The 15,919-nt window shown below is 42.0% G+C and overlaps 1 protein-coding gene across 2 annotated transcripts; it reads right to left on the bottom strand.

The window, feature by feature from the left end:
* Nucleotides 1-4,084: 4,084 nt before the first annotated feature.
* Nucleotides 4,085-14,500, bottom strand: ewsr1a (EWS RNA-binding protein 1a). 2 transcript variants are annotated; one of them, XM_064971910.1, is made up of 16 exons: nt 14,396-14,500; nt 13,768-13,804; nt 13,547-13,601; nt 13,228-13,354; nt 12,637-12,838; nt 11,981-12,291; nt 11,722-11,890; nt 7,462-7,499; nt 6,876-6,893; nt 6,670-6,785; nt 6,442-6,571; nt 6,184-6,303; nt 5,205-5,373; nt 5,028-5,122; nt 4,684-4,921; nt 4,085-4,455 (listed from the first exon to the last, which is right to left on the bottom strand). In XM_064971910.1, the coding sequence occupies exons 1-16, from the start codon at nt 14,409-14,411 to the stop codon at nt 4,416-4,418; spliced, it is 1,881 nt and encodes a 626-aa protein (XP_064827982.1). In that variant the 5' UTR covers nt 14,412-14,500; the 3' UTR covers nt 4,085-4,415. The 2 variants fall into 2 exon arrangements, with proteins under 2 accessions (XP_064827982.1, XP_064827983.1); XM_064971911.1 differs by having other exon boundaries at nt 12,008-12,291.
* Between the last annotated feature and the right edge of the window lie 1,419 nt (nt 14,501-15,919).

The following is a 15,919-nucleotide window of genomic DNA, read 5'->3' as shown; positions in this document are numbered from 1 at the left end:
CCCTGTAACACCTAAAGATTTTGCAATTGTTTTAGATGCCATTCCCTCAGGTGTTGCTCTGTTATTCAGGAACGTGTCAAGACCTGACCCTCAGAGCCTACCTTCTATTGACCCTTTTTGACTAATCAGTAGGAAAGATTTGTTTCTCTTTTGGTCCATTCAACAACAGAGTGATACGAACCATGTTTCAGCAGGATGTTGTATCTATACGTTATGCCATGCCTTATTGGAATGGATTTTTTGATAATATCTGTTGGAAAAAAGTTTGGATGTTGCCACACACATACCTACTTGTTAGCAAAATTAAGGAAGTTTCCTTTAAAATTATTCATAAATATTATCCTGTCAACCACTATATGAAGAAGTTTAAGGAAAACATCAACTCAAATTGCTCCTTTTGTAATGACCACCCAGAAACAGTGTTGCATTTTTTTGGCATTGTATGCATGTAAGAAAACTGTGGCAAGACATCAGTAGGTTTATAATTTAACACATTTATGAAGATTTTACACTATTGTGGAGAGATGTACTGTTTGGATTCTTAACATAAGTTAGAAATAAGCTGAAACATTTTTATGTAATTAATTTAATTATTCTTTTGGCCAAATTTCAGACACAAAAGTAAAATTTACAAACAGAAAACCACATTTTCTTACCCTACAAAAATAAATTGAACTTTATTTTAAGACGGTTAAATGCTCTACTAACAAAAAAGCTGTTAGAATTGTAAGTATATATATGTCCCTTAAGGTCCTTGTGTAATTGTAATGTGATATTGTACCCCCTAGCTCGATTGTCCATTGTTTGTAATCTATGTATTCTTGTGTTCCCCCATGTGCTTTATGTATTGTTTTGTTGTTAATAAAAAATACAAATAAAGTTACCCCCTCGGCTTTTGATTTAGCTCGAGGGAGCGAGTAAAGAACTTTGATCACTTGTGGGGTTGATAAAACCCACAATTCAATCCAAACTGCAGTCACCTGTCAAACAATGGTGGCCGCGAAGTGTCAAATTTAAACAACAAAGCTACATTTTCAGGATAGTCGGGCAAAATAATTTTTTATCCCGATAAAAAAAAATCTATACAGTACCAGTCAAAGGTTTGGACACAACCTACTCATTCAAGGGTTTTTCTTCATTTTTGCTATTTTTCTACATTGTAAAATAATGGTGAAGACATCAACACTATGAAATAACACATGAAATCATGTAGTAACCAAAAAAAGTGTTTAACAAATCAAAATCCACTACTGTTTAAAAGATTGGGTCACTTAAGGAATGTCCTTGTTTTGAAAGAAAATAGACATTGTAGACATTGTTAATGTTGTAAATTATTTTTAATGGAATATCTACATAAGCGTACAGAGGCCCATTATCAGCAACCATCACTTCAGTGTTCCAATGGCACGTTGTGGTAGTTAATCCAAGTTTATAATTTTAAAAACCTAATTAATCAATAGAAAACCCTTTTGCAATTATGTCAGTGGAACCGATGTGAAATGGTTAGCGGGGTGCGGGCTAATAGCGTTTCAATCGGGGACTTCACTTGCTCTGAGACCTTGAAGTAGTTGTTCCCCTTGCTCTGAAGGGCCACGGCTTTTGTGGAGCAATGGGTAATGATGCTTCAAGGGTGGCTGTTGTCTATGCGTGCAGAGGGTCCCTGGTTAGAGCCCAGGTAGGAGCGAGGAGAGGGACGGAAGCTATACTGTTAAATCAGCACAGCTGAAAACTGTTGCCCTGATTAAAGAAGCAATAAAAAATGGACTTCTTTAGACTAGTTGAGTATCTGGAGCATCAGCATTTGTGGGAAGATTACAGGCTCAAAATGACCAGAAACAAATAACTTCCTTCTGAAACTCGTCAGTCTATTCTTGTTCTGAGAAATGAAGGCTATTCCATGCGAGAAATTGCCAAGAAACTGAAGATCTCGTACAATGCTGTGTACTACTCTTTTCACAGAACAGCACAAACGGCCTCTAACCAGAATAGAAAGAGGAGTTTTTTATTTTTTATTTTACCTTTATTTTACTAGGCAAGTCAGTTAAGAACAAATTCTTATTTTCAATGACGGCCTAGGAACAGTGGGTTAACTGCCTGTTCAGGGGCAGAACGACAGATTTGTACCTTGTCAGCTCAGGGATTCAAACTTGCAACCTTTCGGTTACTAGTCCAACACTCTAACCACTAGGCCCCGGTGCACAACTGAGCAAGTGTACAAGTACATTAGAGTGTCTAGTTTGAGAAACAGATGGCTCACAAGTCCTCAACTGGTAGCTTCATTAAATAGTACCGCAAAACACCAGTCTCAACATCAACAGTGAAGAGGCAACTCCGGGATGCTGGCCTTCTAGGCAGAGTTGCAAAGAAAAAGCCCTATGTCAGACTGGTCAATAAAAAGAAAAGATTAAGATGGGCAAATGAACACAGACACTGGACAGAGGAAGATTGGGAAAAAAGTGTTATGGACAGACAAATTTAAGTGAGGTGTTCGGATCACAAAGAACATTTGTGAGACGCAGAAAAAATGAAAAGATGCTGGAGGTGTGCTTGACGCCATCTGTCAAGCATGGTGGAGGCAATGTGATGGTCCGGGAGTGCTTTGGTGGTGGGAAAGTGGGAGATTTGTACAGGGTAAAAGGGATCTTAAAGTAGGCTATCACTCCATTTTGCAACGCCATACCCTGTGGACAGTGCTTAATTGGAGCCAATTTCCTCCTACAACAGGACAATGTCCCAAAGCACAGCTCTAAACTATACAATAACTATTTAGGGAAGAAGCAGTCGGCTGGTATTCCGTCTATAACGGAGTGGCCAGCACAGTCACTGAATCGCAACCCTATTGAGTTGTGGGAGCAGCTTGACCGTATGGTATGCAAGAAGTGCCAATCAAGCCAATCCAACTTGTGGGAGGTGCTTCAGGATGCATGGGGTGAAATCTCTTCAGATTACCTCAACAAATTGACAACTAGAATGCCTAAGGTCTGCAAGTCTGTAACTGCTGCAAATGGAGGATAGCAAAGTTTGAAGGACACAATTATTTCAATTAAAAATCATAACCTTGTCCATGTCTTGACTATATTTCCTATTCGTTTTGCAACTAATTTCATGTATGTTTTCATGGAAAATGACATTTCTAAGTGACCCCAAAGTTGAACAGTAGTGTATATTTTCTATTAATCAGTTGCCTCCATAACAGCTTTGCACACTCTCAACCAGCTTCACCTGGAATGCTTTTCCAGCAGTCTTGAAGGAGTTCCCACACATGCTGAGCAATTGTTGGCTGCTTTTCCTTCACTCTGCAGTCCAACTCATCCCACTTGGTTTGTGGTCAGGTGATTGTGGAGGCCAGGTCATCTGATGCAGCACACCATCACTCTCCTTCTTGGTCAAATAGCCCTTACACAACCTGGAGATGTGTTGGAGCATTGTTCTGTTGAAAAACAAATGATAGTCCCACTATGCACAAAGCAGATGGGATGACGTAGCACTGCAGAATGCTGTGGTAGACATGCTGGTTAAGTGTGCCTTGAAATTCTCAATACATCAGTGTCACCAGCAAAGCATCCCCACACCATCACACCTCCATGCTTCACGGTGGGAAACACACGCAGAGCCCATCCTTTCACCCACTCTGCGTCTCAGACAAAAAGCGCAAATTTGGGTTTAGACCAAAGGACAGATATCCACCGGTCTAATGTCAATTGCTCGTGTTTCTTGGCCAAAGCATGTCTCTTCTTATTATTGGTGTTCTTTAGTGGTTTCTTTGCAAATTGACCACACTAGCTTCTGTACTTGAGAAGACTCATGAGCCCATAGGCTTACTGGTAAAATTACCAAGGGGCATTGTAATTTTTCACTTGAAGCATGATGTCGCCATAGGGTAAGCATAATCAATGTTCAACTCCTTTGAGCAAGCATACATCTTGGGTCCATCTCTCAAATGTCATGGTAAGCTAGACAGTCTGCGTAACTATCCAGCCGTCCACAATGAGACGTCAACATTTCCTTAAATCTGTAGTGAAACAATGATCATTCCATTACTGAAGCAGTAGACAAACCCCCTTTTCCAGGAAAGACAAGAGACTACATTTTTCACATTTTTTAATTCAACATGGTCAGAGGGGAGGGCAGAATAGGTTAAAAAAAATGTTTTGCTTATCACAAGGTTTCACAAATACAATCTCACAATTTATCTGTACACAACAGCATGCATTTGCCACAGGTTCACAAATGTTCAACCAGACAGGAACAAAAAGACAAATAACACTGGTAAAAATAAAAATGGTCACCAAAGTCAACTATAGAACCACAAATTCCCACCATTAACCATTTATAAATATGGAGATACAAGTTTAAAATGTTCATTTAAAAATAAATCCTGTATAACATGGGAATTTATTCAAGCGTTGTATCCTTCAGTAGGGACGACCTCTGCGGTCCTGGCGATTGTCTCCCCTGGAGGGAATAAACATTTCCATTAACAACCTTGACCGATTTATTCAAAACAGCTTTCAGAATTTCTTTTGGACTTTCCCTTTCCATTAATTCAGGCTTACAATGAAATCAAGTAACTTCTGTTGCCAAAATGTGAAACTATGTGGGGGTTTAAATGTGAGCACCCCAAGTGGGCATTAGAAGCTTGTTTGATGAGAGCTGGCTGAATGTGAATAATACTTTACTCACTTCATTTCCATCATCTTGCCAGGGGGGCCCATACCCCTCCTGCCTCGGCCACCCATGTCATCCATGGGAGGGCCACCACGGCCCCTGCCGCCGAAACTTCCTCTTTCCATGCCACCACGTCCTCTGAATCCACGATCACCACCCCTGCCTCCACGGAAGCCTCCAGGGCCCCCTGGACCGCCACGGTCCATCCCTCCACGTCCACGCATGCCTGGGCCACCCCTACCACGATCGCCACCTAGAAACAAGACAATGTGTTGGTTGGAAGGAAGACAATGTATAGCTTTTCCCTACTACTTAAATGTATCCTTCATGAAGTAAATAATTTTTAAGCAAAGCATTACCTGAAGGGGAGAAGGGAGGTCCAAAGCCTTCTGGTTTGGGTGATTTGCACTGGTTACACTCCATTCTCCAGGCAAAGTTCTGGTTACCGCAGCCCCTGCAATCATAAGCCTCAGTCAGGACTACCAAAGCAGAGAAAGGCAGTTAAACACAGAACAATTTACTTTGTTAGTACTCACTCTTTAGGGCACTCCCAGTCTCCTGCTCTCTGCTGCATGTTGCCCCCTGAGGGACCACCTCGACCCATGCCATGAGGACTGCCCATGCCACGGGGACCACCCCTGGGGATAAATCCGCCACGCTCCCCACCGCGTCCCATTGGACCACCACGGCTCATCATTCCTGGTCCTAAGATTGACCAATGGATAACAAACAGTCAGTGTTCAGAATGTTACACTAAGTTTGAGATCAACTTTTACATCTCAAATATATTTTCTATCTACCAATATGCAAATTGGTAAGGGCCCAACAAACAATTCACACGGAAACAGAAAAGCAATTAAAGTGTCTACTTTCAGAGAACAAGTATATTATAAACATGATTAATCTCAATACTCCGAACTTTCTAAAGCACAAACAGAAAATAGTGCCCTGGGGTGGGGAAGTCAGGCTCGTTGGTCTGGGTTTAAGATTCATTAAGATACTCTTTAGTTTCCTGGTTTTGGATTTCCCCATTATTTTTTCCAGGGTGGCTAACAGTGTTTCATGTGATGGGAGAGTTTGTAAAGCAAATGCCCACCCGATTGATACAAATCATATCATTCTGCCAGGTAGGCCTACTTTGCAGTCAATATTTCATAGGGAAGATTTTTGGGAAAACCTTTAAAAATTACTGGTAAGGCATGCTAAGTGGCTACACAACACAGGTGCACAGAAATGTGTATTACTTCTGAAAGTGGCAGGAAACATGAATCACCAATGCATTATTTTCCTACATTTTTAAACTAATCAATAACTACTTTTGTAATAAGTTCACCACGTTTAACTTTGCTCAGTCCATAGGCATGATTCACGTGGATGGTCCATTGAGATAAAAACGTATTGCTTTTTGGCAATCTCCGTTACAGCCCTAAAGATATCCTAAAATGCTACAAGTGAAACAGAACCATTTGGAAATGTCCATTCCAGATGTGTGGAACAGGATTTGGCAGAACATACCCCCACGGTTCATCATGCCTCCCCGGTCACCCCTCATGGACATGCCTCCTCGCATCATTCCCATCATGGGCTTACGGCGAGCCATCGACACCTTTAGCTTCTTCCCCTGAAAGTCTTTGCCTAGGTAGAAGGGTAAAGAGGTACATATTCAATACCAACATCTACTGAAAGAACTCTGCTAAGATTATGCATGAAGCCCTAAAAACTATCAAGGGGCAATCAGAGGGCCTGTTAGTACCCCCCCAAAAAGACACTCACCATCAAACCACTCAACTGCAGCTTTGGCGCATGGGGGCTCATCATAAGACAAAGTACAATCACCCTTTGGTTTCCCCGAATCTTTGTCGGTGTAAATGTTGATAGCAGGCAGACCTGTGCGCTTGTTGATCTGAAAGATGGAAAACAGTTAAATCACCCAATACTTTTCAAAAGCCTGCGATAACATTTAGGAAAGGCCTCCAAACTGCATCAGAGTCCAGTACCAACCCTGATTATTCCACTGTGCTTGAAAAAGTCAGCGACTTCGGGCAGCGTTGCATTCTCCGTCAGGCCAGTGATGTAAATAGTGTTGTTCTCAGAGTCATCCTGTTCCTCTGGGCGTCCTGTGGACAGAGTAAGGCCTGTTTAAAAAGAAACATGTATAAAATTGACGCAAACATTGCTGGGTTTGATACATGGCATGATGAACTCACCTGTGTCTGAGTCTGGTCCTATTGCCCATCCACAAAGAGAGAAGACAAGAGACCAAACGTTAGTAAGCACATTTGCCTGATCTATCCCACATGCTGCTGGTTGACTTTACCCTGGCACACATGCTCCTCTGAGCATTCCCCTTTGTATAAAAATAAACATTGTGTTGCAACCTTAGAAATTAGATTCTTGAAACCCAATTTGGGCAAATATATAAAAAGTGTTTAAATGAACTGAACACCCAAAACACCTAAGGCTGAAAATTAACCTACTTTGAAAGTTAAATAATCAAAAGACCACATTCACAAAATAAATATTTAGAAAAGTGGTGAAAAGCCTAATGGCTTCATTGGCTTGGGGCAGCATATAAAAAAATATCAGTGGGAACACTTTAAAAATAGTAATCAAGTGGACGCGTGATATTGAAAATACCCTCAAAGCAGTGTGTGAGAAAAACCCTAATGAACCAGCCATATATTTTTTGTTTTCCCCTTTGGCTAGAAAATACAACACAACAAGTAGATACAAATGTATACATGTGTTAAGTGGTCTAGTGTATTATCGTCTTGTAATTGTCATTAAACTTACCACCAGGCTTACTGAAGCCACCTCTGTCTCCAGTGATGCTGGGGGAATAAGCGGAGATATGAAGACGATATCCCTTTAACAGCCACTTTGTACCACATAGGGATGGGGGAGATTTGGCACAGTTCTGACTAGCTCTTATTTATAAAATGCCCAAGAAACTAACTTAGCCATTAACCCCCCAAAAGACACTTTGAATCTTTAAAGGAACTTTAGAATCTTGACAGGGGTAGGGGTCTATACAACGTTTGTGATCTATGGGTTCCCTTGCTGAATACAATATATGAACTCAAGCGGCATAACTTTCTACGAGTATCAATGTTTGGCATAATGGAGTGGCTTTAATCTTTATTACCTCTGGGGTCGAAAACCCTTGTATTTTACACAACAGGATATATTTGAATTGTTTCAGATGCAGCTCAAGTTACAGACCAGTGATCTAGTTGGATTTGAAAATTACTATACAACCATAATTTGTTCATAGACTTCAGGCTTAGAGGATAAGGTCATTATAAAAACTAAGCCCCATCACAAAATGCCGTAACATGGGAGCCTTTACTATTCAGAGCTGTACCTGAGACAATTGTTACAAATAACTTATGGTACATTCAATCATTAAGTAAAATTTCAGCCAATAAAACAAGTTTTACAATATTTTTTTGATTACACAAAGCAAAAAAATGCAACCAATAATTGTCACTAAATAACATTTTGCCTTCTAAAAACGTTTCCCCCCCTTGATGACATTGACTTTTTGGGGGACATTTTTGACCACCTCTTGTTGACACCACCGATATTGTCCCCTTTTCAAAAGGCTGCTGGCACAGACCCAGAACTGAGTTGTGGTACTGTAAAAGTATTGGTGTGTTTACATGGATCTCACTTTGTTACCTGTAGCATATAAATGCGACAAAGCATGTTAAAGAAAAGTGCACTTCAGCAATACATTTGAAGTCATACCATTTACACTTATTTGTTTCTTACCTGTGTGTAAGAAAGGTGAATGAATTGCATTTGTGATTATTGGGGTAATTAAACATTAAGTATGTTCAGTGCAAACTAAGGTAAAGGTGCCTCTGATTTTAAACCTTTTGATTTGACCAATACAATAAGCACTGGTAGACGATAGCAATATAAATAGATAGCCTTGAAGTGACAAAGCAATGCATTCACCTTTTTTTTTTTTTTTTACAAATGCAACCCCCCAACTCTGAACAAATATTCAGAGGTGTATGCTTTAGACCATTTCACTAAAATGTTGACATACTGAACAACTATCATCAAAACCTAACATAGCTAAATGCATAACTGTACTTTATGTATACAGGTTGAGCTAGTGGGGCAAAAAAGTATTTAGTCAGCCACCAATTGTGCAAGTTTGCCCATTTAAAAAGATGAGGCCTGTAATTTTCATAGGTACACTTCAACTATGACAGACGAAATAAGAAAAGAAATCCAGAAAATCACATTGTAGGAATGTTTATGAATTTATTTGCAAATTATGGTGAAAATAAGCAAATAGCAAAAGTTTCTCAATACTTTGTTATATACCCTTTGTTGGGAATGACAGAGGTCAAACGTTTTCTGTAAGTCTTCAAGGTTCTCACACACTGTTGCTGGTATTTTGGCCCATTCCTCCATGCAGATCTCCTCTAGAGCAGTGATGTTTTGGGGCTGTTGCTGGGCAACACGGACTTAACTCCCTCCAAAGATTTTCTATGGGGTTGAGATCTGGAGACTGGCTAGGCCACTCCAGGACCTTGAAATGCTTCTTACGAAGCCACTCCTTCGTTGCCCGGGCGGTGTGTTTGGGATCATTGTCATGCTGAAAGACCCAGCCACGTTTAATCTTCAATGCCCTTGCTGATGGAAGGAGGTTTTTCACAATACATGGCCCCATTCATTCTTTCCTTTACATGGATCAGTCGTCCTGGTCCCTTTGCAGAAAAACAGCCCCAAAGCATGATGTTTCCACCCCCATGCTTCACAGTAGGTATGGTGTTCTTTGGATGCAACTCAGCATTCTTTGTCCTCCAAACACAACAAGTTGAGTTTACCAAAAAGTTATATTTTGGTTTCACCTGACCATATGACATTCTCCCAATCTTCTTCCGGATCATCCAAATGCTCTCTAGCAAACTTCAGACCTGGACATGTACTGGCTTAAGCAGGGGGACACGTCTGGCACTGCAGGATTTGAGTCCCTGGCAGCGTAGTGTGTTACTGATGGTAGGCTTGGTTACTTTGGTCCCAGCTCTCTGCAGGTCATGCACTAGGTACCCCCGTGTGGTTCGTGGTTTTATGCTCACCGTTCTTGTGATCATTTTGACCCCACGGGGTCAGATCTTGCGTGGAGCCCCAGATCGATGGAGATTAGTGGTCTTGTATGTCTTCCATTTCCTAATAATTGCTCCCACAGTTGATTTCTTCAAACCAAGCTGCTTACCTATTGCAGATTCAGTCTTCCCAGCCTGGTGCAGGTCTACCATTTTGTTTCTGGTGTCCTTGGCTCTTTGGTCTTGGCCATAGTAGAGTTTGGAGTGTGACTGTTTGAGGTTGTGGACAGGTGTCTTATACCGATAACAAGTTAAAACAGGTGCCATTAATGCAGGTAACGAGTGGAGGACAGAGGAGCCTCTTAAAGAAGGTCTGTGAGCCAGAAATCTTGCTTATTTGTTGGTGACCAAATACTTATTTTCCACCATCATTTGCAAATAAATTCATTAAAAATCCTGTGATTTTCTGGATTTCTCATTTTGTCTGTCATAATTGAACTGTACCTATGATGAAAATTACAGGCCTCATCTTTTTAAGTGGGAGAACTTGCACAATTGGTGGCTGACTAAATACTTTTTTGCCCCACTGTATAAGTTCCCAAGTGTATGTCCAGCTCACACAATTGTAGCATGGTATACCTAAAGGAGTGCCAAAGTCTGCACACAAACTAAATACCTTCAAAAATGAAAAAATGGCTAAATCTATAGAAAATTTCCTGAATTCAAAAAAATAAAGACGAGAAAGATTTCATTAATTTCACTCATAGTCCCATTATAATAACATGTGGTTGAATAGCCTATCCAAAATGCACTCCTTCATGACCATTTACTTAAATGTGACCAGAAGTGCCCTCATTCAAAAAGGCCTACTGGCACCTTTGTAGAATAAACATGCCTGCCACTTATTATCCCAACTGACTTTGGCTCTTGTGTGCTCCTGTGATTGAAAATAATTTCCCTCAACATTGGCTACCCAGAAGATGGCCAACTGGTACTTGCTTGACAAAGTTCAGTTGGGAGGGTCGAGGTTATATCTCAAACTAATTCCACGGATGGCCGAGTGTCAGCGGATTTACACTCCTTTTAACTCAATTGAAGAATTAAGGTCACCAATTAATAAGGAACCACCCTCACCTGGTTGTCTCGGTCTTAATTGAATGAAAAAATTAAAACCAGCAGATACTATGTCATCCGTGGAATGAGTGACCAAAGGGGAGATATTTGCTGATGGTCGTGGATACCTTCTTACCTTTGGCCATACAGTGTGAGGGCTGAGAGCAGCAACCAGTGGCACAACATACATCTACAAGGGTGATGACTGATTTCACATAATATTTTAAAGGATGTGGTCATCAAGCTATACTGAATAAAAATAACACAACACGCAAAAATGTCAAAAGGAGTTACAGTTCATAAGGAAATCAGTCAATTGAAATAAATGTGTTAAGCCCTAATCTATGGATTTCATATGACTGGTCTCAGATAACTTAGTGTTTGTTGTCCACAGCTTATGCCTGCCCATACCATCACCCCACTATGGGGCACTCTTAACATGGACATAAACATTAAATTATCTGGCAACAGCTCGTGGACATTCCTGCAGTCAGCAGGCCAATTGCATGGCAATGGAGAAATGCTAAATAGGGATGTTAACAAATATATACACATTTGAAAGAAATAAGCCTTTTGTACATATGGAACATTTCTGGGATCTTTTATAGTAACTCATGAAATGTGGGACCATCACTTTACATGCATCATTTATATTTTTGTTCAGTGTAGTATAAAATGTAACCTACATCCCATGCCTCAACTCCCCACATAATTCCAACAGCAGATATGTGTATCATGCCTTTCTGCTGAGCTTAATTTGACTAACTGCCCTATCCAGTGAGGGGTGATGTGCCACTCTCAGCCCTGTGCAGGCCTCACTCTGCTCCTGTAGGAGAAAAGGTTTGATGAAGTGAGAGGACGGGCGAGCACTTACCCCATGCCTCTGCTCATTCCACCACGCATGCCGCCACCACGCATCATCCCGCCGCGGTCAAACCCTCCACGGCCACGGCTCTCCCCCCCACCCATGCCTCGGCCCCTATAGCCACCCGACTCTAGCCCCGAGTAGCCCCGTCCGTTGGAATGATCCTGCCTGTAGTTGCCTGGGGAGAGAGCAGACAGTTAGGACCCACCACAATTAAGAACTATGAAGATAAACCAGTATAAAAATCATACAATGCCATAAGACTTACTGTACTGGCTAGGTGTTCTATATTCACCCTGCTGACCATAGCTGCCTCCTGGTCCACCCTGTTGTCCATACTGGCTGGCAGGTGGCTGACTGTAGGACCCCCCGGATGTGGGAGCATAGCTGGAAGGTGGGGCCTGTTGCTGGGGTGGAGGGGCCTGTGGCGCCTGGTAACCGACACCTTGTTGGGTGTAGCCACTCTGCTGGCTCTGGTATCCACCACCTTGTGGCGGCTGGGAGTATGAGCCCTGCTGGGGTGCCTGAGAGTAGGAGTTCTGCTCATAGCTGGTGGGTGGCTGACTGCTGGTGCTGTAGCTGTGGGGACAGGAGATGAGGACAAGAGAAATTGGGTCAAACCTCCAGATGGCATAATGCAGCTTGGTCTTTCTCAGATTAGTAAATACATGGCATTTGGCTTCACTCGCAATAACATCTGCTAAATGTGTATGATCAATAACATCTTATTTGATGGGTGGGTTACTACCAACTTCCCCGCCAAGGATCGTAAGTTAAATTCCCAGTACATGCATGACTAAGTTACTTTGGATTAAAGTACCTGCCAAATGGCACATACCAGAACACTGGTTAATATGATAAAGGAACTTGAGCTGACAGGTAAGCAAATGGTTAAGAGTGAAATTTGAGGGCTCAAAGACACACCTGGGTGGTGCTCCAGCGGCCGGCTGCTGCCCATATCCCTGGTATGCAGTCTGGGCTCCATATCCACCCTGGACCCCATAAGAACCCTGGCTGCTGCTGGTGGCGGCGGCAGCAGCAGGGGCTGCAGCATACCCTGCAGCTCCATACCCCTGGGTTGGCTGGCTATAACCCTGGGGGGCAGCAGGAGTGGTGGCATAACCAGCTGAGAGGAGAAAAACAAAAAGTCAGTGTTAAACTGCGTACACAAGTCCCAGCTGCCCCACAACAAACTGGGACTAATGCAGGGGTGGGCAATTCCAGTCCCCAAGGGCCTGATTGGTGTCAGTTTTGCCCCAGCTAACACATCTGACAAAAACAAAACATAAAAATCACCTAATCATGACCTTCAGTTTAGAATGCCATTTGAATATCAGCTGTGTTTGCTAGGGATGGAGAAAGCCAGGCCCTCGGGAACTGGAGTTGCCCACCCCTTGGCTAGTGGCATAAAACTGAACATTTCAGTGCGTGCTGGGCTCACAAAAAGTTGTATAGCTTCTGAATACAATGCATTTCAGTTAGTGGACCATGTTTTTAATAGATAGAAGTTACCACCTGCAGCAGGTGGCTGCTGACTGTAACCCTGTTGAGCGTAGCCACTTGAGGTGCTACCACCTTGGGGATAGGTTGACTCAGTCGGCTGGCTGTATGACCCATATCCCTGCGGTTGGCCATAACTCGGCTGAAAAACAACAGATGTCAACTATCGATAATCCAACACCATTACAGATCAGTTGTTTCTTCAGAAAAAAAAACTGAAAACTGCCCTCCCAAACTCAGGAGAGAAGCTTCAGATTGTGTTAATTCATTGAGTCTGTTCAGATCATTGAACCCTAAAAAGCTAGGGGCTATGGTCAGAACAAAAGTAGCCCACCTGTGTGTTTTGTCCATAGCCAGCCTGAGAGGGAGGAGCCACATAGGAGCCATACCTACAAAAATAAAACAGCCTTAGTCTCTACTTCACCCCCCACCATCTTCGTTGACTCGTCAAGACAACACTTGTCGTCGTGTCAGACAAATGTTCTGGGGATTACTATCAACGCGATAAACAGTTAAATTATAAACATTCGTTTTTCAGTGCAAAAATACACTTACCCCGGTTGGACTCCTGCCTGTCCATAGGAGCTGTAGTCTGCAAAATACAACAACCATGAGGACAGTTCCATTTTGATAATAAATGGCATCATGAACATGCCCCTTTAATTCTTTAGCATGTCAAAATTACTAATTGTTTGTGGAAAATGCAGTCTCCAAAACCTGGCTATTAGTTGACAAACAAAGCTCAATTCAAGAAATGGCCGCCTTTATCAGCTTGTTTTACAGTGTCCATACCAACTAACGTTAAAACAGGCGCGCATTCGCTCAGCTAACGAAAAAGCTAACTAGCTAACGTTAACTAGTAAGAGCCATCGGACAATACTATAGTTAGAACTAGCAAACTAGAGGAATGAGATGCAAGTTTCACGGGAAAATAACTCCCAATCTGTTCAAAAACAGTTATAGGCTTGGGGTTTTGAAAATGTAATTCCAAAATGCAATAACAGTTATAGCTAGTTAGCTAGCATTAAAAGCTAGCGAAAGAACCCCTCCCCCATACAAGGTAATGTAGCTAAATGGCTCGTACTGCATATAACGGTACTTAACTGCTGCCTACATGTCTAATACCTAATTGAAATTGATAAACTGATATGTAGACGAAGTAATACGGTTTCACAATCCTTACCTGCTGCTGATGCCATTTCAATGTCTGGTCTTCACAGAATGTTCTTCTTTCTATTCAGGCACGTGCAACTGGCCTGGTTTTAAACGAAGGCGGACCGAACTGAAAGGGACGGTCTTCTTCTTGTTCGTTGTGGGGGGTTTATCGGCGGTTGGCATACAACGCTATGGTGCATTACCGCCACCTATTGCACTGGAGTGTGGGACAGAGACATGGAGATAATGAATCCTACCTGCCAGCCCTGTTACTCTTAAAAAAGATAATACAATATTTGAGACTATATCTAATGACGTTCTACTCAATATACTCTGTAAACTAGGCCGTCATTGTAAATAAGAATTTGTTCTTAACTGACTTGCCTAGTAAAATAAAGGTTAAAAAAAATAAATCTCAGGTGTGTCTTCGGGACAGGTCTCTGAACATCCTTGAGTGGCAAAGCCAAAGCCCGGACTTCTGGAATATTTCTGGAGAGACCTGAAAATAAGTGTGCAGCAACGCTCCCCATACAACCTGACAGCTTGAGAGGAACTGCAGAGAAAAATGGGAGAAACTCCCCAAATACAGGTGTGCCAAGCTTGTAACGTCATACCCAAGAAGACTCACTGCTTTAATCGCTGCCAAAGATGCTTCAACATAGTACTGATTAAAGGCACACCCCAAAAAATTATCTAGGGTAGCCAGTTTGGATTTGGCATCACTCCTATCAAATCGCATTGAGGGCATATGTCATTGGCAGAAACAACTTTAGTTGTTGCATCTCGTTGTGGTTGTGTTGTTGTCCTCGGTGGCTAGCTAACTAGTTAAAATTGTCCCTTTCAATTAATTAGCCAAGAATGAAAATAGGGATATGGACTTGTGATTTTACATATTGGCAATGATTCTAACGGTGATTCTGATCCAACCATTGATTCACACATTGTTGAGCTACTGGCCTGAGAGGATGGAAGTTCAATATGTAGCTAGATGTAGTAGGCTAATGTTAACTAGCTAGTGTTGCGCATGAAAGGAAGTTAGGCTAGCGAGCAAGCATTTTAGCCAGGTAGCCTAGGACCACAGAAATGAAACTGTGTACTGTATAACAGAGTGATAGACAGTGTACTGCATGACATAGTGATAGACCATTTACTGTATGACAGAGTGTTAGACAGTATACTGGTCAAATTTATTCTGCTTGTCACGCCCTGGCCATAGTTTACTTTGTATGTTTCTATGTTTTGATTGGTCAGGGTGTGATCTGAGTGGGCATTCTATGTTGGATGTCTTGTTTGTCTATTTCTGTGTTTGGCCTGATATGGTTCTCAATCAGGGGCAGGTGTTAGTCATTGTCTCTGATTGGGAACCATATTTAGGTAGCCTGGGTTTCACTGTGTGTTTGTGGGTGATTGTTCCTGTCTCTGTGTTTTGCACCAGATAGGGCTGTTTTCGGGTTTCGTATGGTGGTTATTTTGTTAGTTTATCGTGTATAGTTTCCGTATTAAATCAAATGAATCACAACCAAGCTGCATTTTGGTCCGCTCCTCCTTCCCA

This window comes from Oncorhynchus masou, chromosome 8 (assembly GCF_036934945.1).
Source record: "Oncorhynchus masou masou isolate Uvic2021 chromosome 8, UVic_Omas_1.1, whole genome shotgun sequence".
NCBI classification, from domain to species: Eukaryota; Metazoa; Chordata; class Actinopteri; order Salmoniformes; family Salmonidae; genus Oncorhynchus; species Oncorhynchus masou.
This window is presented reverse-complemented; position numbering and strand designations above follow the sequence as displayed.